The 23,628-nt window shown below is 27.9% G+C and overlaps 2 protein-coding genes across 5 annotated transcripts; both read left to right on the forward strand.

Annotated features, from left to right (window-relative positions):
* The first annotated feature begins 8,986 nt into the window (after positions 1–8,986).
* On the forward strand, positions 8,987–12,020 carry LOC111028134. The gene is made up of 4 exons (XM_022306679.1): positions 8,987–9,378; positions 9,447–9,562; positions 11,341–11,432; positions 11,510–12,020. Exons 1-4 carry the CDS (start codon positions 9,286–9,288, stop codon positions 11,824–11,826), a joined length of 618 nt encoding a protein of 205 aa, XP_022162371.1. The 5' UTR covers positions 8,987–9,285; the 3' UTR covers positions 11,827–12,020.
* Positions 12,021–12,105: 85 nt separating this feature from the next.
* LOC111028133 (contactin-associated protein-like 5) lies at positions 12,106–23,628 on the forward strand. 4 transcript variants are annotated; one of them, XM_022306677.1, is made up of 29 exons: positions 12,106–12,345; positions 12,428–12,595; positions 12,654–12,855; positions 12,916–13,100; positions 14,358–14,525; positions 15,477–15,645; positions 15,746–15,861; positions 16,561–16,983; positions 17,058–17,368; positions 17,453–17,708; positions 17,770–18,000; positions 18,063–18,235; positions 18,304–18,538; positions 18,600–18,800; positions 18,866–19,039; positions 19,133–19,358; positions 19,427–19,674; positions 19,788–20,066; positions 20,143–20,292; positions 20,428–20,646; positions 20,701–20,850; positions 20,908–21,058; positions 21,259–21,430; positions 21,520–21,679; positions 22,144–22,322; positions 22,382–22,478; positions 22,718–22,884; positions 22,965–23,127; positions 23,181–23,628. In XM_022306677.1, exons 1-29 carry the CDS (start codon positions 12,273–12,275, stop codon positions 23,264–23,266), a joined length of 5,532 nt encoding a protein of 1,843 aa, XP_022162369.1. In that variant the 5' UTR covers positions 12,106–12,272; the 3' UTR covers positions 23,267–23,628. The 4 variants fall into 4 exon arrangements, with proteins under 4 accessions (XP_022162369.1, XP_022162368.1, XP_022162370.1 ...); XM_022306676.1 differs by having other exon boundaries at positions 12,428–12,589; positions 22,718–22,890; XM_022306675.1 differs by having other exon boundaries at positions 12,273–12,345; positions 22,718–22,890.

Below are 23,628 nucleotides of genomic sequence, written 5' to 3' on the forward strand. Positions count from 1 at the left end.
AAAACTTTTTGAAATGTCACATATCGACTTAACTTAACTCAGTTAAAAATTTTCATTAACTAGCCAGGTTGCAGTTATTATTATACTAAATTATTTATTTTTTTAAACACAATATTTCAGGAATTAATATATTATAAATTAATTAATAATAAAAATAATTGATTTGAACGATATTTATAAAATATTGAAATAAAATAAACACACTTACTGATCAGTAATGGTAAATATATATAGTCCCTGTGTATTATACTATTATTAAAATAAAAATGAACCAGAGTTCTAGTAGATAACTGACTTGTCGTGCCTAGTGAAGAAATATGACTTTTGTAAGGTATAAAACTTATACGTTCTTGAATAAAATAGTTAAAACACAAATTAACACATAATAACTACGTATAGGTAAGATAAAAGCTAAACCTTAAAGAGATTATTTTAGCTGTATAATATCTGTAATTTCTAATAACAAATATAGCTCATACTCATTTTTTGAACATTTTTCTACATAGGCTGCCTTTTTTTTCAGTGATGGTATTCGTCAGTGAAAATTTGCCAATTTTTAATACAATGTCGTATTATGCAGTGTGAAATGTGTTGACGTGAGCGTTCAAAGACTTAGTTGTATAACAGAAAACATGTGGTATGTACTTTTTATTTTTCAGTAGATTGTATTTAATATAATTTAATTTATTTAATATTTAATATTGTTAAATGATCAGAGTTTGTATTGCCCTCAACTTTTCAATTTAATTGTATAGTAACTACTGGTAAAACGCTATTCCGGCTATCAATAAAATTATGATAAAAATTATGAAATTGGTCAGGTATGAAATTTATTTTATTTTTTGTTTTAAATTTTTTTTTGTAATATTTAAATATTTTCACCGATTATCAGGTACGATGACCTGTAGGCACAATAGAGACTGTGTGAGAGAGAGAGAGAAAGACTGAGTGAGAGCAGGGGAATGTGGGGGTGGAGGGAGAGCGAGTGAGACTTGTAGGGAGGGAGAATAGGAAGTATGGAGGTAGAATAGGAAGTATGGAGGTAGAATAGTTAGGTTAACAATGTCGAATACGTAGGAAAGGTTCTTGAATTACAAAGGCCACAAGACCAATCAGCTAAAAAACTACCTAGCGATAGGTTGAAAACCTTGACTTATGGGATAGAATAAAAATATCAGTAGAGGATGTCAGAGCACTGTTTGTTTGCTCACAGTATCCCACGCACAACAAAGCAATTCATGTATCAGAACCAACCATATATTGTTACTTTAATAATGGTTGGTTCTGCTAAACATAAATTTGCTTTGTTGCGCGTGGGACATAAAGAGCAAACAAATAGTGCGCAGACATCCTCTCAATAGTGTCATCAAGTTGAACAAAAAAGTAAGAAAATACGTCTCTTAAATATTAAATATTAAATTTTCCAAAATAACTCTATTTTGTTATATAACAAATGGTATTGATTTTGAGTTGTTACCAAACATGAATTTAATTTTCTGGTAATTAATTTTGTCGAAGTTTTGTCTACGACTTCACATCCGTGCAAATACGCAAATACGCAAATATCGTTCTACTACGGTCGTATACACGAGTGCGGTAGATAAAACATTTCGTGTGATCGATTGACTGCTTATCCTCGCCGGTATCATAAACACATTCTATATGATTGAGACTTTCGTACTCTCTCATAAACATTTTATACTTCATGTTTAATTCGTAATTCTATGTTAACCGTTTTTCTATTGATAGAAATCTTCGTAAAGCTGAGGTGTATGACTTACCCAGCTGATGACGATTTTCTTTGAATGGTAGTTTAACTATAAATCTGCTAACCTTATTTTTAGTGAGGTTTTCGTTAAAATGTGTTATACACTATCTTTCTTCGTTCGTGAAATTATGCTTCGATGATGGTTCTTCCATTTTCCAAAATAACTCTATTTTGTTATATAACAATTGGTATTGATTTTGAGTTGTTAAAACACGAATTTAATTTTCTGGTATTTCATTTTGTCGAAGTTTTGTCAACGACTACCCATCCGAATAATTGGTCGTAGATCAGGATAGTGTATTTCGGTGGGTTGAGGCGTCTCGGCTCAGACGTTAAAAATATTCGTCCGACTAGTTTCGACCAATTGGCAATTAATATTGGTCCCTAGTACGGAGGAATATGCGATTAGTTTACTTAAATTAGTGGTACTCATCAGCGGTCACGGGTGTATTTATGCACCTTCCGGCGACCGGCATTCTCCGTGAACGAGTCTTGATGGTTATTGGTTGGTGTATGGGCCTTTTGATGAAATCTGATTTAATTCGTTCTTCGGAGTATGTTGTCTTCCCTCGAGTACTATTATGAGGTGGTGTTTCACTCTTCCGTACCTGGCTGGCGGGCGGCGGCGCGTCGGTATTCAGGCACGTGCCTTACATTTTCTCAACCGTATGCACTGTTATACGGTGAGCGGCCAAATGGTCTCGTTACAACGTAGGACGAATACGGCCAATTCGTTATTTTCATCAGGTATTACGATCGACCTTTACCCACTATCTAAAGTTTTTATTGATGAAATGATTTTGTGGATATAGACTTAAATATATTCCTCAACAATGTTAATTTTACCACAACTCACGAGGACAGGATAATATAATTTATGGAAATAAAGCCATTTTCATTTAATTAGGTGCTAAATTGCTAGAATCACTCACCTGGTCATTTGTCTTCATTCTTGAATTACACTTGTAAGTCAAATTGGCTACAATGTGTGTAACACTATTGACACTTACGTTCTGATCCGGTTTGTTAGGACCAATGTTTCGGCTCATTTTTTTTCAATAAAACTACAAACTTAGGTGACTGCTAATGGGAAAAATGTTTTTCCACTCCACCGTTCATATAATTTTAAATACCAAAGTATAACAAATGAACTACTTGTCCGAAATTTGATTACTATCATCTCCATAAGTACTCCAAAAATTATTTTGCTTTAAAATATATAAAAAAATAATAATGAAATAATAATATTGTCTTACATTAAATTTATCTCGCCGTATAAAATAACATTGGCAACAATTTTATTCATATTTTTTTACCCTTGTAATAATTTTTGTAAATTTGTCTTTTCAATAGAAAATAGACAAAAATGGTACATTGAAATGCTATTTCATTAAAAAAACGTTTGTCTAAGATAAAAAAATAATGATACATAGTAAATAATATCAAAATATATTCGATAAGCATGTAACATGTTTAATAAAAGTTAAAAGATTTTAGATACCTAATAATAAATTAATCACAGCACATTGTTTAACTTAGATGAATGATAACATTCTATTTATGCATTACCCTAAAAAATGAAATGATATAACTAGTCCTGTAGTAATTTGTTGAGATCAGAAAAAACTGTGGTTAGGCCCTATAAAAATGGTATAACTAGATTGGAAGCAACTAATTGTAATATTTACGTATTTAACTAATCCAAATCTTTAATATTGGAGTGAAGTACTATGTGAGGTCGTGAGGAGGTGACGAATTTACTAGAAAAGTATGACTTTTAGTAATTTATATGTATGTCAAATTGTCAAGTATTGGCAAATTTACTTTTTGTTGTTGGATGGGGAGTATTTTAGATTATTGACCAACTAAAGTTGATACACAAAATTAATGAAAGACAATAATAGTATTAAATGATTACAATAATTATTAATTTCTTTTAAAAATTATATGAAATTATCACGTGAACTTATATTAAAATAACCCTTTTACCTATGTAATAAATTATGTTAAAGTATCTGTATGACTGTATGTCATTTTATTGTGGCATAGTAGAAACACTATTCGTAAGCCAATTCCTCACGTAGCAATAGGAAGTATAATAATATAAATAATAATATTTATTAATAACTAATACAAATTAATAAGAATACAGTTGGGGCTTGGTGTGGCACGGTGATTGGCTGAAGTCCCTAATGGGTGTCAATCATCGTCCGGCGTGGCTAGCATCCGGATGGGTGACCACCTGGGCGCATAGTGACGAATCCTAGCTCCATAAACACACGTGTTACTCGAATCCAACCGTGACGTCTACTCTGTTAGCCATAGTGCATGGCTTATGTACAATCAAATTGGCATACAAAATAATATGTAATATACAATTAATACAAAATAAGAAGACTACAGTTGGGGCTTGGTGTGGCGTGGTGATTGGCTGAAGTCCCTAATGGGTGTCAATCATCGGCCGGCGTAGCTAGCATTCGGATGGGTGACCACCTGGGTGCTTAGTGACGAATCCTAGCTCCATACATACACGTGTTACTCAAACACAACCATGACCCCTACAAAAAATGATCATTGTCATAGTTTCCGAAGCTTTAGACAAAAAAAAAAATCCAAATTGTTTATATTAATTATAGATTTAATAGAACCGCTAAAATTAAGATTATTTTAGTGGTGTCGGTTATTGGCAGAGGAAGGGGAGAAAGTTTATCATCCAGATAATTCTCAAAGAATTCCAATATAAAATTATTTCAATACGTTATTCAGTTGCTTCAAATCTAGACATCTTCCTAGCATTTTTACAAAACATACGAAGCTTACAAAATTAATAAAAATATGTTGCTTTAAGAAAGGCGTTTCACCTGAATATGTAGTCTCCAATTGTTCAAATGCGTCTCACAGGTATGAAACATATCAAATTTTAGTTAAACAGTTATCATTCATCTTCGTTGATTCCATATAATAATAATCACTCTAATATTAAAACTTACATTGATAATGAGATCTGCTGACATTGATGAGCACATCGCACATGTAACACAGGGCCAACACATGCTTATAAAATATTAATGCTAACTAGTTACTTCTTAAATGTACATCCAATCATACTTTCAAGTTGAAGCACTTATAAAAGTCTTTATCGAATTTCACATATATTGTATTCTTCAAGTTGTTTGAAGTTGTAATAATTAAACATTTTCAAATGCATTGACTGAAAATCATACTCAAAATAATTAGTTCAATAAACAATGATTTTTTTGAAACCACTTACTATATTCCAAAGTTTATATTATAATGTATATAGCAAAAAATCAACTTAAATAAGATTGAAATTTAAAAAATGTTAAAGGGAGCATGGGCGCTCGCAGGCAAATGAATTTTAAGAAACATAAAACAAAAAAAAGAGATCAACTTGATAAGCGGACACAAAAATAAAAAAACCAAATAGGGATATTTTTATTCTAAGGGTCCCACTTAACCCTCTGTTAGTCGCGCGCCAAACGGGGGTGATTAAACTAGCACCCCCCACACTGTCCAACTCGCGCGACTATGCTGTTAAGACAGAGGGTTAAAATAAGTCATAAAGAGGTTATTACGCCTAAGGGCTATGGATAGTTGAAGCTGTGGTGATGATAGTAGGCTAGTGGTAGTATATTATCATCACTGGTCGAGTGCATCGCAATGATCTTTTCCTACTAACTACCAAGGTATTCGATATTGTATAAGCATAACAATAAAAGAAAATATTTAAATATTACCAAGAGAAATTAGAACCTAATTAAGTATCATAATTTATATCCATAGTTTTAAAGCCAGTCGGCTAGCGTTGTACCAGTACTTATAATTAATAATAATTTAAATACAATAAACACTATAATTAGTCATTTGTCCATCACCAAAAATTATAAAAACTGATTTCAAAATTTTCATGTATAAAAAAATTTCATAAAATAATAAAATAATGAGAGTTGACGGTATGAGGAATTATTGTAAGGTTTTCAATATTTATTTATTCATACATTTTAATTTAAAATAAGGTTTATTGAATTAAAATTATATTGTCTTAGAATAACCAATATATTTTCTTCTCACTTCTTTCCACATTGCACTTAATCTATTTTTACCAACACATTTACTAAGAACAAAACAAAAATATAAATATTATTATGCATGTTAGTTACAGATTGAAACACAATATAATTTTAATTCAACATTAATATATTTAAATAAAAAAATAGCTTCAACTCAAAAGAGAACTTAAAAATCGTTCACTTTAATTTCTTGTATCTATAACAACTTTCATTCAATTAACACATTATTTTATTGTACTGAGGTAAAGTCGATAAAACTCTGATCATATTTTTTCACATTTTTTTTTTTATTCTCAAAATGCATTTGTCCGCGGGCGCAAATGCCCCCTTCCCATTTTTATTTTTAGAATTGAATTTTAAATAATTTTTTATAATTTTTTTTTATTTAATTCCTTCACTCATTTTCCTGCGTTCTCACATGCCCCCCTTCAAATTTTTTTTTCTATAACTTAACTCTAGTTCAACTTTTCATTCAGATTTTTTTAATTTTGGTTACCAGCTGGTTGATTAAAATATTCATTTTCTCGTTATATAATTATTGTAAATAACGCTATGAGTTTAGGAATACAGATATTTATTGCAGTCTTTAATGTTTTTTTTTTTTAATGCAACTTTTTTCATATTTTTTTTTTTTTGATACTCAAAATTAATTTGCCTGCGGGCGCCCATGTCCCCCTTCCCATTTTTATTTTTAAAATTGAATCCCATTTGATTTTTTCATATTTTTATTTTTTTTAATTCTCAAAATGCATTTGCCCACGGGCGCCCATGTCCCCCTTCCCATTTTTATTTTTAAAATTCAATTATATTTGATTTTTTTATATATTTTTCTTTTTTAAAACTCAAAAATAACCAACAATTAATTATTGTAAATAAAGCTATGAGTTTAGGCTTAGGTACTGATATTATCGACTGCAGTCTTTAATGTTTGTTTTTAATGCAATTTTTTAATATTTTTATTTTTTTTTTGATTCTCATAACGCATTTGCCCGCGGGCGCCAATGTCCCCCTTCAGATTTTTATTTTTAAAATTGAATTCTACATGACTTTTAAATGCCATTTTTAAATTTTGATAACCAGAATTTAACTATTGTAAATTAAGGTATGAGTTTAGGAATACTGATATTGAAGACTGCAGTCTTTAATGTTTTTTTTTTAATGCAACTTTTTTCATATTTTTTTTTTTTTTTATTCTCAAAATTAATTTGCCTACGGGCGCCCATGTCCCCCTTACCATTTTTTTTTTTTAAATTGAATCCTATTTGATTTTTTCATATTTTTATTTTTTTTAATTCTCAAAATGCATTTTCCTACGGGCGCCCATGTCACCCTTTCTATTTCTATTTTTAAAATTCAATTGTTCTTGATTTTTTATATATTTTTCTTTTTTAAAACTCAAAAATAACCAACAATTATTAATGTAAATAGAGCTATGAGTTTAGGCATAGGTACTGATATTATAGACTGCAGTCTTTAATGTTTGTTTTTAATGCAACTTTTTTCATATTTTTTTTTTTTTTTGATTCTCAAAATTAATTTGCCTGCGGGCGCTCATACCCTCCTTCCCATTTTGATTTTTAAAATTGAATTTTATCTAATTTTTTTATAATTTTTTTTTATTTCATTCTTTAAACTCATTTTCCTGCATTCTCCCATGCCAACTTTCAAATTTATTTTCCCAAAACTTATCTCTAGTTCAATTTTTTATTCTCATTTTTTAAATTTTGATAACCAGCTGGTTCCGTAAAGTATTCATTCTCTCTTGATGTAATTATTGTACATAATACTTGGTTGTCAGGAATACTGATATTGTAGACTGCAGACGTCTACAGTATTTAATATTTTCTTTTAATACACATTTTATCATAAACTTTTTTTTTTTTATTCTTAAAATTCATATGGCATCTGAGGCCATTAACTGGTGTAGGGATTTTGAACTGCGGTAGGGGTAAGGTTGTTACGGTAGGTTGTTTTTTTTTACGATTGTTGTCGTTATGTAGCATACACGTGTATGTGTGGCAAGGTGTGAAACTACTATGAACCCAGGTGGTCACCCATCTGGGAGTTAGAAGCTGTGGCCGTTACTCCCAGTCGTATTGCGCGACTGACAGCAGCCAACGTACCTCGCCGAGCCACTAATTCTGTAGACTGTAATTATTATACCTAATAAAAATTGAAACATCATATTTTACTCATCACACGGGTAGACATTTATTAATTATTGTTTAGTCCCCTCCGCCATCCGATCAACAACTATGGCTAAACACAGAATAGATAAAATCTCTTATTTTTAAGTTTCTCCCTCGTGCCTTCCCCCCACCACGAGGATCTTAGGCTTTAGTGGCACTGGACGTTTCCCCCCTGAATCAATGTATATTGTTAATATTGTTTATACACATAACAATTATAGGTTTTAAAATAGGTTAAACCCAAAATATATGATCGATAGATGTCGACTATCATCATTCACGTACCTACTGGATTTATAACCCAATTTAATGGGTAATTATTGATAAACCAAAGTTTTGTAAAAATTACATTTATTCCTACATTAATTCAACAATTTGTGTAATTTTTGATAAATAATCTCGTAAACAGTATACTGTAAGTATACCTACCAACATTTATTTATTTATATTTGTAATTTGTATATTGTTTAATTATTTTTGGGAATTTTGTATTGGAAATTGTGTTATTACCTATAACGTATTATTGAATTATATTAACATATTTATTTAATCATATTATTAATTTAATCACTAATACATTTATTGATTTGAATTGCGTATTATTGTTTAATATTCTTACTTTTAGTTTTTTTTTTGGTCGAGAGGAATTGTCCCGTTTTTTTTGGTAGGGGGGGGGGAAGACGACGTCCTAGATTCATACAATCTATTCAGTGCCCAATCGTTACATTTTTGGTATTTTCAGTAAGCAATTTGTTTAAAAATAAATAAAAACTTAAAAATCAAAATCCGATAGGTACTTTTGATGGACATCAACCAAACTGGTTTTACAACTTTTTCTTTAATTCTTCATTTTCCCGCCCATTTATTATCAATACCCATAGATAATGCAATACAACAATGATGTTAGTCAAATTTCTGATATCAAATTTTATAATTTTTATTGTTTAAAAATGGATATTTTTCTGATTGATAAATGATAACTACTAACTAATGTCTAATAGCTTAATGCCTTAATGTTATTCTGTGCTAATAACTAATTAGTCACGACAAGTTAAACCTAATTTGTCATGTAAATATGTAATAAGTAACAACTACAGAATTTCATAGATAATTAATAATAATTTATACTTCATATACTTACATACATTGTTAACTTCCATTTTCTTGTATCTCTTTCTAAAATTAACTAATTGTTCATTATTTTAAATCGTTGGTTGGATGATACAAGAATATTATTATGTCCAGTATAGAATCAAAAATTAAAAACCGATCTGCCAATTACAAACATGGTAAAAACCGAGATGTCAATTTTCGAGATATCATGAGACATGTAAGTAAAAGTGTGTATTAATAATTTGTTTTAATGTTTTGATTAAGTATATTTATTTTTATTTTTAGAGATATAAAAATATCATTAAGAATAAACGAGAGTCTCTTTTAGAACGAGTTCGCAATGTTGCGTATGAAATGCGAGAAAATGAGGTCACTTCGTTTATTGACAAAACATGCATAAAGTAAGATTATTTCTTTAATGTCTAAATAAATTTATGTGAAATAATATTTTATACTATGTTTATGTTTAACATTTTAAACTAATGCAACGTGCCCTCATTACACCAATCACAGTTGACACTGTTGGAGTTAGTCTTGACAATTCTCTAGTCATATAATAATAAATGTATAGTTTTAAAACCATTAACGGTAAATAACTATCTGATAAATTAGAGAACCATGAAAAAGGTCTGATCATTTGACATCACAAAGTATTAATTGTTATGTTCATCTTGTTGGCATTACCATCTTCCTTGTTTTGCTAATCACTCTATTTATATAAATTCATGTATGGTGCTTATCGACTTTGAAACTACTGAATTGATTGGCATCAAACATTGCACACAGATGAGACTTGAAAAAATGTTTTTTGTTTAGTTTTTCAACCCATATAGGTAATCTGTTATAGGGTGACTCACAAATTAATTTAGTTTTGGTCCATGATAATTAAATAATTTTTTTTGTTTACATAAAGAATTACTATTGGTTAAAGAAAAAATATTTACAATAAAAGTTGTACTAGCCAATCGACCATGTGTTACTATTGGATTGTTTTCAAATAAAAAAATAATATTTAGTTAATTGATTATTATTCAAACGACAATTAATATACAACAAAAGGCCATGCCCATATTTTTGTTGCTTAAAGATTCAAAAACTACTGTACTAATTTTGACAACAACTTCAGAGATTGTTCCTAGAGATATCAGGAAAATGCTTTAAATCCAATCTGCGGTAGGTTTAAACCTTAAGGACTATTTTAAATACCTGACCTGGCTAACCTGTGTATTGAGAATATTTTGAATATAGTTTTTAAGCTCACTCGGCTAGTTTTGAATCATATTACCCATATAAAAAATAATAATCCATTAATCCATTTCCTGGTTATAAGTTATGGATATTTTTTGAAATAAAGAGAAAATACCCTTCAACACAACCTTCAGTTTAGTAAAATATTTTTGTAACTTCATTTAATAAATTTCTCTACAATAAAAATTGTTGTTGAACTTTAGGCTTCGTATATAGAAGTTTAACTCTACTTAATATATTAGAAAACATTGAAAATCTAACCTTAGTTGAATCATGTGTTTAAGGATTTTTCTATAACAATAATAATTAGAGAGAAGTTGTTGCTTTAAACATTTTATTTGGATATTAGATCTATTGCTAAAAGATTGAAATTAACTTCATGACACTACCAAAAATGTATAAAAAGTTTATGCATTTTTGAATATTTAATGATTTTGTTTAAGAATACATTTCTCAATTTTACAATCTCTTAGAGAATATTTGATGAATAATGATGTTTATAAATTATAATATAATTTGTATATTTGACGATAAAAAAAAACCTTTTGGTGGTAGGTATATAATATATGTTTATTTTGAGATTTTGCACTGTGTAGCTATTATACTGAAACGTGTTTTTTAAATCCTTAGTCAACATACAATTCTCAGTATTTATTAATAAATATATACTACAAATTATAAAACATAAAAATATTTGAATTTGTGAAAATTGTGAATAAAAAAAATAAGTGCATACTTTGAAATCATATTTGTACTATATTAACCACATAAGTCATGCGTATTTAGTAGTTTTTAAGTATATTAAGTTCCGACCCCCAATGATGATATTATAAGCTAAAACTATTATAATGCTATAATATATCATTAAATATTATTAAAAATGTTTGAATGTGTTATAAAATAATTTTTATTTATTTATCTGTATAACAAGAATTGATGTGGATGAAGATGATGGATTTCACTCTCTGGACGAAGAAGATAAAATATTTGATGAAATTAAACAGGAAATTTTAGATGAAGAAAGTATGTATTGAATATTTTAAAATTATATTTCAATTGTAGTATGTTTTACTTTACAAATTTATGTATTTATATTTTAGTGAAATGGATTTGTGCACAAGACATCGATTATAATATATATTTACAGCATTTACAAAATAGTTCGATTGAATGTCCTGTCTGCCACACAGGCAACCTTGTAAAATCAACTGCCAATACAATTTCTTGTGATATATGCCATACATCCATTCAGACATTCCTTGAAATTGATGCATTAAAAAATAATATGGAAAATACAGTTGCTGAACATTCATGTGTTTGTCAGTCACCAATCGAATGTATTGTTTTTCCGACACCTTATGATAATTCTATGTTTATGTTATGTAACGTCTGTCAGTTCCTTTTTCAGATATCATAAGTTAGGTTAGTAATAAAAATAATTTATAATAATATGTTTAAGCTGATGTGTAGAACCTGTATTCAAAATTATTTTAATATAATGTTTGTATTTTATTGTCTCTGTAGATTAAAATTCTTAACAAACAAATATTTTGGGTGATTTATATTAATATATTGACATAATTATAATATATAAAATATATCATATAATAATATTGTATTTTTTCATTATTTAAATAATTTATTGTTCCATTAAGAGTTGTGAGTCACTGAAAAATTGAATTCAATTGACCATCTAATTGAATGGGTTATTATTCTATTGTGAATGTACTATGTAGTCTACAGTTTCCTTTTTAAAACTACATAATGTAGTTCTAAGCTGGTTTAAAATAACTTTACTAATACTCATATAATATATATCTTACTTTTAACATCTCTGTGATGATGTTAATATTTGAGTGAAAAATGCACATTCTTTTTATAACAGTGTTTCTTATTTTGACTGTGTTTGATGTAAAATCCCTGGAGAATTTAAAGGGTATACTATTTAATTTTTTAATTACTTATTTATAATAATACATAATTTATAATTTTAACTAATGTTCATATTTTGAAAACAGAAAGATGTGAAATCCCAATTATGCGTGGTCCATGTCAAAATTGGATACACAAATGGTACTACGATTCTATTATACACCAATGTAGGACTTACATAAGTGGTATTTGTAAAAGTGATAATATATTTGATTCTGAGGCAGAATGTCTGTATCATTGTGTCGGTGGTAAAAGTAAACTTATTACATATTTTTAGCTTATCCAAATATTCAATCTTTTAATTTTTCCTAGACCATAACAATACATACTTTGTCTCAGAACCTATTGAACAAAAATATGAATATGGTTCATCTACATTGGCACCAATAGCCCCAAGTGATAGAGGTGCAGAACTTACATTTTCTGAATCGGGTCATTATACTGTATTTATGATGGCTGAAAACAACGCGTTTATACAGCTTGATGGCAATCGTATTCCTACCTTTCAACTAAGGTAAAATTTGGCGTCATAATATTTATATTCTTAAAATGTCCAATCATTTGATTCCAATAGGCTTTGTCGAGAAATATCATTCCAATTTCGTACACGTTTACCGCATGGATTACTTGTTTATCATAGTGTAAAGGATAGACCAACAGGTCTTCCTCCTTATGCTTTATATGTAATCGTTGAAAAAGGACAACTTAAAGTAGTACACGTCTATGGTAAACATTCAACCTCTGTAATAGTCGGAGAAGGTGAGTAAGGGATTTAAAATATACACATTTTATATTTAAATAAAATAATTACTGTAACTATAATGGCGAAAACAAATCTTCAAAAGATATTTCGAGTCTGAAAACACTTTAAAAAAAATTGAAATTCTAAAAACAATTAAACATAATTAATAAGTACCTAGTCATTAAACTCTAAGTTATAGCTTATAGCAAATGTATACATTGTACATACTTACGAAAAAAGCCTTTCAAAATAATAGGTTATATTCTAACAAATATTTAGGAAGTTATCAGATTTTTGTTCAAATTCATAAGGTCTACATAATGTTTAGTTCAATAAGTTAATCCTATGAAGTTTTAGTCCAATCTATTTTGTCCTAAAAATTAAATGCTAGAATAGCATATTTTTTGTCCATAACACTGGTTAAAAATAATAATAATTTGGCCAAATATTGGTTACCATGGTTTCAATTATAGGATTTTATTGCTACTTATACTGTAAGGTATTATCTTAGTAAAATTAGTTCTTTAAAAATAATATTTTCAACTTAAATGCTGTGTGATTGAAACAAATATAAGTACTTTATTCAAGTACATATTTAGTACAGTTCATTACTTATACATTTTAATTTATAAAATTATAAACAATGGGTTTTGTTAAAAAATATTTGTATTAACAGACTAAATATATAATAAATGTGTTGTTTCATTTGGTTTTCTTAAGACATACATTTACAAAAATTATAGATATAAATACATTGGACTTGAAAAATAATAGATAAAATGTATATTGATCATAGGTAATTGATGTTTTGAGTCACTTTCTCTAAAAAAGTAAGCCTTAGTCAATAAAATTATATTTTCAGGGAATAAACTTAAATTTTTCCTTAGAAGAAATCATATTTTCTGTAGAACTATTTTAAGAAAATGTATGTTGATTATATTTTATTTTAATTTAGAATATATTTATATTTAATAACATTAGAGACAGGTATAAATACACCTAAATATATAATACTAACAAAATATAATTTTAAAATTTAATTTATGGTCACTCTAGGCTTATAATATTATAGTATATATTATTACATATTTACGTATAATATATTATTAGGGAGGACATAGCAGTGAATTCAAATATTGATTTATTTGGTAAGGCGGAAGGTCCTATATTTTTTATTATTGCATGATTAATTACTAAATAATGGTATTCAAAAATAATTGTTTGTGTTGGTAAGGTATTGTTGCAATTTTACAATATTGTGTTTAATATTTTAGGATTAAATCATGACATTTGGCACACTGTAACAGTACGCATAGATGTACATGGCGCTAGACTTATAGCAAAAGTAGATAATATAAGTGCAGAAAAAATAATACAAGGATTACATAAGTCTAGTAATTATGGCATATCTACTGACTTAACATCTGTAGTTTTAATTGGTGGTATGTTCATTATGTTAATTATTAAAATTAATTGAATATTTAACTATTGATATAATTCAGAAACGAACTAGAAGAAATTAAGTTTTAATAAATATTTATCTAAAATAAAAATAAATTGTTATAAATTGTAGATGTATACATTTCAAATAACAGTGACTTTGCTTATAATATTATAATATTGCATTATAATTAATAGGTGCCGACAAACATTCAAACAGGGTTACTTGGAGCAGTTTTAAAATTTAATTGGCAATCATGGAAAAACAAATATAATTCTATGAAGCTACAACAACCCTATATCTTAATTATTTCTTTAAGAATATATCAAAATTAAACACATACCATGAGTCCTTTCATAATTCTTATTTTATTTTTGTGACTTCCTCAAGTTACCCTAAACAATGTCATATTCGGGAAGTAGAAGGCAGTCATACAATTATTATTTAAAATCCAATTCTTTATTATTCAGGGCCATAATAGGGCAAGCATTTAAATTTTTATAATACAATTATGTACTTCAAGTTAAGTTATAAAATGTTCATACTTGAAATGAAAATGTCTAAGCTACTTTTATTTTGTGGGGAATTGTTCAATTCATTCATTTAACTCATAATGGTGGACATTCCAGGATAAATAAACTAGTATATGAAGCTATAAAATGGCTTTGCTACCTGAAAATTGACTTTCAGACTAAAATGCTGCCATTGCATGGTTACCAAATTGTAATTATAGTTAAATTTTCTCTGTAAACCATACATAAAATATTAAATTTGATTATAGATTATTATGAGCATAAAGATTAAGTTAAATTGTAATAACTTGTAGGTAAAGTACAAAAACCATAATATATTTTTGTCCCCAATTGATTAGTTTTATGGTATTTATTTAGGTGCATATTTATTGTTTTTGACTCTTAATATTATTTTTTGAATTTCTGTACAATTTATTTAGGTTTGAGTCCAGAGGAAAAACTACACGGTGTTAAGTATATTATTGAATCATTTGTTGGCTGCATAAAAGAAATGGTTTTGAGTGCTGGAAAAGCTGCTTCAGATTTGTTACCCATCAAACCGTTAATTGCTACTAAACATGACAATGTACAGGAGGGTTGCATAGATAAGTATGGTTTATTTTTTAACCATTTAAGAGTAAATTATTGATGTTTACAACTTTAAAATACAAGTTATATGCATGCTAATCACTTTAAATACCAATTCCAGATGTAAAACTGAAGACAATATTTGTTTTAAAGGTAGTCTATGTATTAACCATTATAATCAATTATCGTGTGATTGTTTTGGAACTCTTTATGAAGGCGAATACTGTGATATTTATGGTATATATTTATAACTTTTTTTGTAAGAAATGTACTGCATGTACAATATACAGTGGACGCCGCTTATAAGACTCACAGATATAAGGTTCAGTCGCTTATTAGACTCAAAATTGCCTGAAACGGTCCAGATGTATCCAAATACATTAAAAAAAATTTTGTTATAAGACTCAAATTTTGTAAAGAAAAAATGGTAAAAAATAAACATATTTGGTCAAAATTTAGAAATAAATTAATGTTTTTCGCTTTATTATGTGTGTATGTACAATAAATTGTACAGTCTTTCACATTTTCTAATATATTTCCGGAATATTAGTTAATAACTAAAAAAAAAACAAAATCACAATTTTTTTTCATAAATAATAAATAGGTACATTATACATCACACATCTTTTATAATTTTTTATTAATGCATATAATAATTTTTTACATGTATTGTAATTTAAATTTTTTATCAGAATTTTTTTAATTTATTCAATAATACGTATGTCATATGTAATATGTATTAGAGTATTAAAATTAAAGAAAAATATGTGGTAAAATAAAATTCATAAATATGTAATTATTTTTTTTACCCACTTTGCCTATAAGATTCATTCGGATATAAGACTCACTTTTTGCTGGTCCCAATGTGAGTATTATAAGAGGCGTCCACTGTATATATCTTAAACAATAATATATAAACTTATAAACCATTTTCAGTTTCTACTGTATTAACTTTAAGAGGATCTTCCTATGTATCATATCGTGTGTATGACTGGAAAGATAGAGTTCACTCAAGTATGAATCGTATTAGTTTTATGTTTAAGACTAGATTTGATGATTCTGCTTTATTTTATGCGAGCGGAGAGTCCCATAAACATCACCACATTGCAATATCAATTTACAATGGATCAGTTATTGTTGAAATTGAACTTGGTGATGGAGAGCCTATATTTGCAACTGTTGGTAATAACACAAACTCAAATCAATGGCATAACTTGACAATATTACATAAAGAAAATATGGTTGATATTATGTTTAATGGAGAAACTAAAAATTATATTTTGGCTGGAACTCGAAATTATTTATACATAGATCCTGAAATATATTTTGGTGGTGGTCCAACACTCTCTAATAAACCTGGTACAATATAAATTGTGAATAATATTTCAATTAAAAGTATGTTTGATTAAATTTACAAATAAAATAAATTTCAGGTTTGAAATCACACAATAACTTTGTAGGTTCTCTAAAATATGTTTTCTTTAATGACATATCAATATTATATGAATTAAAAAGAGGAAATCCAAAAGTGCATTACATTGGATTTTTATCACCAGAGTTCACAGAAACTGAAGTTGATATGATTCCTATAACATTACCATTTCCGTCTTCACATATTGTATGGCCAGTTGCATCTGTTAACCATATAAGTTTGATGTTTGATTTTAAAAGTCATAAGCACATGGCTATTTTAGTATCATCACCTGTGACAACATCCACTCAGAATTCTTCAGGATTTTGGGAAGTAAGTAAAAATTTGTAGCTGGGTAATTTATATTGTGATAATTTATTTATGTCGATTAATTCGTTGAAAACATTGTTATGTAAGTTGCGGATGGTAAACAATGAAATACGTTTTGAACTCACGCCATCATCTAGCAAAAATGTCACACAATTAACAACTGTTAAATATGATTTAAACATTGAAGGATCTTGGCATAAAGTTTGCTTAAATTACACTAAAGGATTGCTTACATTAAATGTAGATGACAAAAATAAAACAACTTTTTTAAATGGCATTCAACATTTTTTGGCTGAACAGACTATAACTATTGGTAGTGGAATTGGAGGAAAAGGAAGTTTTGGTATAACATTGTAATCAATTTAATTAAAATTATATTAATTAAAAATATATTATTATTATAGGCCTTGTTGGTTGTATAAGAGAAATTTGGCTGGATGGTATATTTTTAGAGTCTAGACATATGGTTAGAACTAATAGGACAACTGGCCAAGTTTCAATTGATAATTGTCAATTAGTAGATCCATGTAAGAGACCAAATGCTTGTGAACATGATGGTAAATGTTCAGTCGTTGATGATAATGTAATTTGTGACTGTAAAGGAACTGGGTATATTGGAAAAAATTGCCATTTTGGTAAAAAAAAAATATTATTACACATTATTCAAACAAATATAAATATAATTGAATTGATTTAGCACAGTTTCGTAAAACATGCGAAGAACTCGCTCTTTTGGGTTATACTAAACCTGATGTTTATCTCATTGATATTGATGGAAATGGTAAATTTCCCCCCGCTCATGTTAAATGTGAATTTGGGGCACAAGGAGATTCAAAAACTATTGTTGAACACAATTTACCAAGTCAAATTGTAATACAATTTAAAGACTGTATTTAATAAATTAATAAATATATATCAATAAATGTTTACAAATTTAGGATGTTAGAAGTGCAGCAGAATCAGATTTTAGCTTTACTATAACATATAGAGATTTTCCACCGGAAATGTTGAAGGAGCTTATATCACATTCCTTGCATTGTAGTCAGTACATAAAATATGATTGTTATAAAGCACCATTAGATCTTCATTCGGCTACATGGTTTACTTCTGCTGCTCAAGAAGAACTCATTAATTTTATTGGTTACGCTAAACGAGGATCTTGTCCATGTTCAAGTAGTTTTTGTGTTCATTTTTAATTTTGTATTTTTTTCTACATAATATTTATTTTTTTTAGTGAATAAAACATGTTCGAATCGTACACATTCGTGTAACTGTGATTTTCCTGATGCTAAATGGCATTCAGACGAAGGACATTATTTAACTTCTAAGTATGGAGGATTAGGAATTACAAAAATGGTGTTTTTACAACAAGAACATTTACAGCTTGATGCTTTAGGACGTATAACATTAGGGCCACTTGAATGTGTTGAAACAAGTTAAGTTTATAATAAAAATAAAAATGAAAAACCTTATTAAAAAAAAAATACTTTTCATTTTCAGATACTCAGAAGTATGTAGTAACATTTACAACAAGTCAATCTTATATAGAAGTACCAGGTTGGAGAAAAGGAGACATAGCATTCAGTTTTAGGACTACTGGTGAAAAAGCAATTTTACTTTACCAACCACCGATTCGAAGACAACACCCTTCTTTTATGGTTGCTCTCACAAGTGGTATATTTTTACAAAGTTGATTAACTATGATTCTAAAGTTAAATGTTGTTATTATTTTATTAATGTATTTATTCCTGACAATATAACATTTAGATTTTAAATTAACTTTTAATTTTACGTTAAATTCTGGAAAATCAAGAGATATGGAAGTAAAATCTAGACGGCGATTAAATAATGGAGAATGGCAGAAAATTTGGATTGATTATAACTCTCATCATGTACGATTCATGATTAATACAGATTATGAAATGATTGATTTATTGCCAAATGAAAAATTTGGTCCTTTTGAAGGAAGTATGTATATTGGAGGTGCTACAGAGTAAGTTTATTACCTATTTATTAATTTTTATTCTTCTGTTCCTCGTGAAAATAATACATTTGCTTTAGAGACCTTCTTCAAGTGACAACGGTGAGCCAAGGTTTAATAGGGTGTTTTCGAGGATTGGTAGTAAATGGAGAAATTTTAGATATATATTCATACATGAGTGTTCATTTATCCGAAATTATAAAAGAATGTAAACCATCGTGCGCTCCAAATCCATGTAAGAATGGTGCAAAATGCAAAGAACTGTGGAGTACATTTCAATGTGTTTGTGAAAACCCTTGGGCCTATAGTGGGATATATTGTGAAAATAGTTAAGTACCTATCAAATAAAATCAATAATGAAATAATATTCTAATCTTCAGTTATATATGCTTATTAGTTATTAATTATTATATTAATGGATATTATTTATCATTTATTTAGATATCAATACACAAGGTTTAACATTTATTACGAGAGAATCATATTTTAAACGGAATTATTTCATCAACAATATAACAGAATTAAGTCAAGAGTCTTATTATAAACTGTTAACTAAAGATATTTTAATGAATTTAAGAACATATGATGAAAACTCATTAATATTACATGCTAATGATCATTTAAACAATTTTGTGCAACTCTTTATTTTGAATGGAAATTCTGTGGTATTTGTGTTTAATCATTTCCATAAAATTTACAATATAACTGTAAAATATCCAGGTAGATTTTGAGTTATATATTATGTATTATGTTTTATGATTAAAAATGAAACTAATAATTTAACTAAATAATTTAGGTTTAAATCGAGGAAAATCTATTCAACTAGCTTTGGTGAGAACAGAAAATCTCACCATGTTATATGTCAATGAAATAAATAGTTCTGTTCCAGTCGGATATAGTCTATTGATAAATTATACTAGCAAACCTTGGATAAATCCAGAACTAGGTAGGTCCATATTTTTATTTGGTATAAACACAGTGCTTTAAAAAATAAAAAGTGATATACAATATATGTAATAGGTATACAGTTGTTTACTATCTATTATATTTTTATTTATCTGTGTTCATTAATTGTTTCTAGAGATTTTATCACCACAAAGACCTCCTGCTCCTCCTACTGAATACTTTCAAGTAAATATTGGTGGATTTGATCCAGAAAATTTAATTAGTAGTAAAAAAGAACCTGTGCGGTTGTCTGGATATGTTGGTTGTGTACGAGGATTAAAAATAGATGATTTTGTAGTCAGTTTTAGTAGTCTTGGCTTAGCAAATTCTTCATTTAATACTTCTAAAGAAAAAGGTATACGTATAAATCATAAATATTGATAATTTTTAATTTATTTCAATCTTATAGAACTTAGAGGCATAATATCTGGCTGTAACATGAAATGTGACGAGCAACAGCCATGTAAAAACAAAGGTATCTGTATAGAAAATTTTGAAAAAGGAGGTAGTTCGTGTGATTGTGAGCATACATCTTACTATGGAGATTTTTGCGGTTTAGGTAATGATATTTTTTAATTGGTTAACCTTATTACAAACTAAAACTTCTTGTGTTTAGATAAAGGAGCGGATTTTAGTGGCGTCTCTGTTTTACGCCGAAAATTTCTTCTCGAAGGACCAGTAACGCAAGTAAAGTTAAATTTAGCTTTCTCAAGTAGTGACAAGAGACAACGAAGCACAGTTTTATTGCTTATTCAAACAGAGAACAAGTAAGACTTTGTTTGAATTTAAATAAATAATCAAAAAACTACAGGAAATTAATTGATTTTAAACTTTTTTTTATATATATTGTAGCTTACTAAATATTCCATAAGCTCTGTCCTAATCATATATTATGTATTATTACCAAAATTTAAGATCAGATTTTTATTTGTAATTATCCATAAAATGTTATGAAATTGTTATGTAGGAGAAGTTACTATCTCATCGTTGCATTAAACGAAAAAGGTGAAATGGTATTTGAAGAAGATCGTGAGGGAACAGGAGGAGCATTTGGAGCACATATTAAAGACAGAAACTTTTTAAATGGAGCGAGACACTCAGTCTACTATAAGCGTACTGAATCTAGTTCAATACTTATGGTAAATTATGTTTATTCATGTATATGCATGTATTTGTAATTTAAGAATTATTTATAAACTGTATTAACTGTTTTCTTTGATAAACATAGGTTGATAGAGATCCTATCGAACTAAAAAAAATTCCAGTTCTAAGTTTAACTGATACATTAACAGATATCACTGCTGGAGATAATGAAGTACAAATCGGTGGACTTAATACAACTGACCCACGATTTGCTTCTTATACAAGTTATAGTGGATGCATTTCAAGTACCTAATATTTGTATACTTTAATTAACATTGACAAAATGTAGGATATTTATTGCGCCGGCAGTTTGGTTTTAGCCATCGTATTATCTTAAACCTTAATTACAAATATAGTTTTATATACATTATTGTTTTTTTTTTAATTTACCAGCTTAGGGGTGTATATTATTCTAAAATTTAACCTTAATTATACCAATACATACTCACATATTTATATTTATTATTTAAGTATTAGTCAGTTTAATTAGATTTATTTTATACACCTAGATACTATGAATGCAATAATTTAATTCTAGCTGTAATTATTTACTACAACTTATCAATTATAATTTATAAATATTAAATACTAATTAATAATTATACTTTATTTATTTTTACATAGGTACATTATAATTCATTTAATGTAGGTTAATGGAAAATAAATAATATGTATAACTATATAAAATAGGTATATATTTTAATTGTAGATGTATTCTTGGAAGTCAATTATAATGCAATGAGACCTTTAGATGAGTACATGCTATTTACAAAAACTGGTAGTGAAAAAGTAAATGTAACAAATTCTCAAGGAGTCCGTAGTGCTCAGTGTGCTTCTTTCGATGATATACATAAACCTAGACCTGGGCCTTCGCTTAACATAAGCTATGTATGAATTATTTCATCGTTATACCTACTACTATATATTATAAATCCTTTTTTTTTTAGGGTGTAGAACAAACTTGGGTCTTAGATCCTCCAGCTCGTATGCCTTATGACTCTAAGTATGCAAAAGTGTTCACGCAACAAGATAATACATTTAATGGTGAGTTTAAAAATGAGAGCAACTTTTAAAAAAGTATAATATGTTCCCGTGTAATATAATAGGTTATATTATTATGTTTGGTGTTTGTATTTATATGTATATGTATTATATACCTTATAATTTATGACATAAAACACTAAAAATATTTATATTCAGATTTCACTAATTATTAAAGATTAATTTAAAGTGTTTATTTATAAAACTTAATAATATGAGCATTTCTTTTTTTGTTTTTAAAGTTGTTGCAATGGTAATGGCAAGTATTTTATCGTTAGTAATAATATCTGTGTCATACCATGCATATCACACCAATGTTAAATGGAAGAAACGACGAGATGAAGAAATTAATGCTGAGATTGCCCGAAATAAACGTCAGTCAATTCAAATGCAAGAGGGATACAAACTTGTAAAAGTATTTAATATTTATTAAATTTACTAATGCACTAAATAACCGACAGTCATAATTATTTTTTATTACATATTCAGGAAGATAAACTTCAACTCAATGGAATAAATATGGAAATGAAATCATTGTCTAAACAGCCATTGCCTATTGTTCGATTCTATACTCCTGCGGATGAAGATAATGAAGGTTTAAAAGGAAAAGAATTGCGTATTGAGCCAAGATTGAAACATTCGGCTATAAGAGGTATATATTTTTTCAATAAAATATTATAAAAACTATATAAATTAATTGTATAGGATATTTAACCAAAGTAGAGAAAAATTGGGAACCTATTGAAGAAACATCTGAAATATTAGAAGAAATTATAGAAGATAAACAATAGTGTCAATGAGTATTACTATTAAGCATAAAAAAATTCATTTTCGATGCATTTTATGAAGATATAGGTATTTTAATTAAAAATATTAATTTTATGTTTGTATATAGGTACCTTTAATCATTGTACCTATTTTTGTATTTTTTTGTAAGTACCTGTGTACTAAAGTTAATGTCTTGTTATTTGACTAAAATATATAGACTTTAGAGTTAAGAGGTACTTACCTGATTATTATTTGATATACATACAATAAAAATTATAATATATATATGTATGGCCTCCATATGAGCTTTTCTCCTTTATGTTATGTCTTATATTTATCTGTGAGTAAATTAAATTAAATGAATAAAAAACAATATACTCATATA

The sequence above is a fragment of the Myzus persicae genome, unplaced genomic scaffold (assembly GCF_001856785.1).
Source record: "Myzus persicae strain clone G006 unplaced genomic scaffold, MPER_G0061.0, whole genome shotgun sequence".
NCBI classification, from domain to species: Eukaryota; Metazoa; Arthropoda; class Insecta; order Hemiptera; family Aphididae; genus Myzus; species Myzus persicae.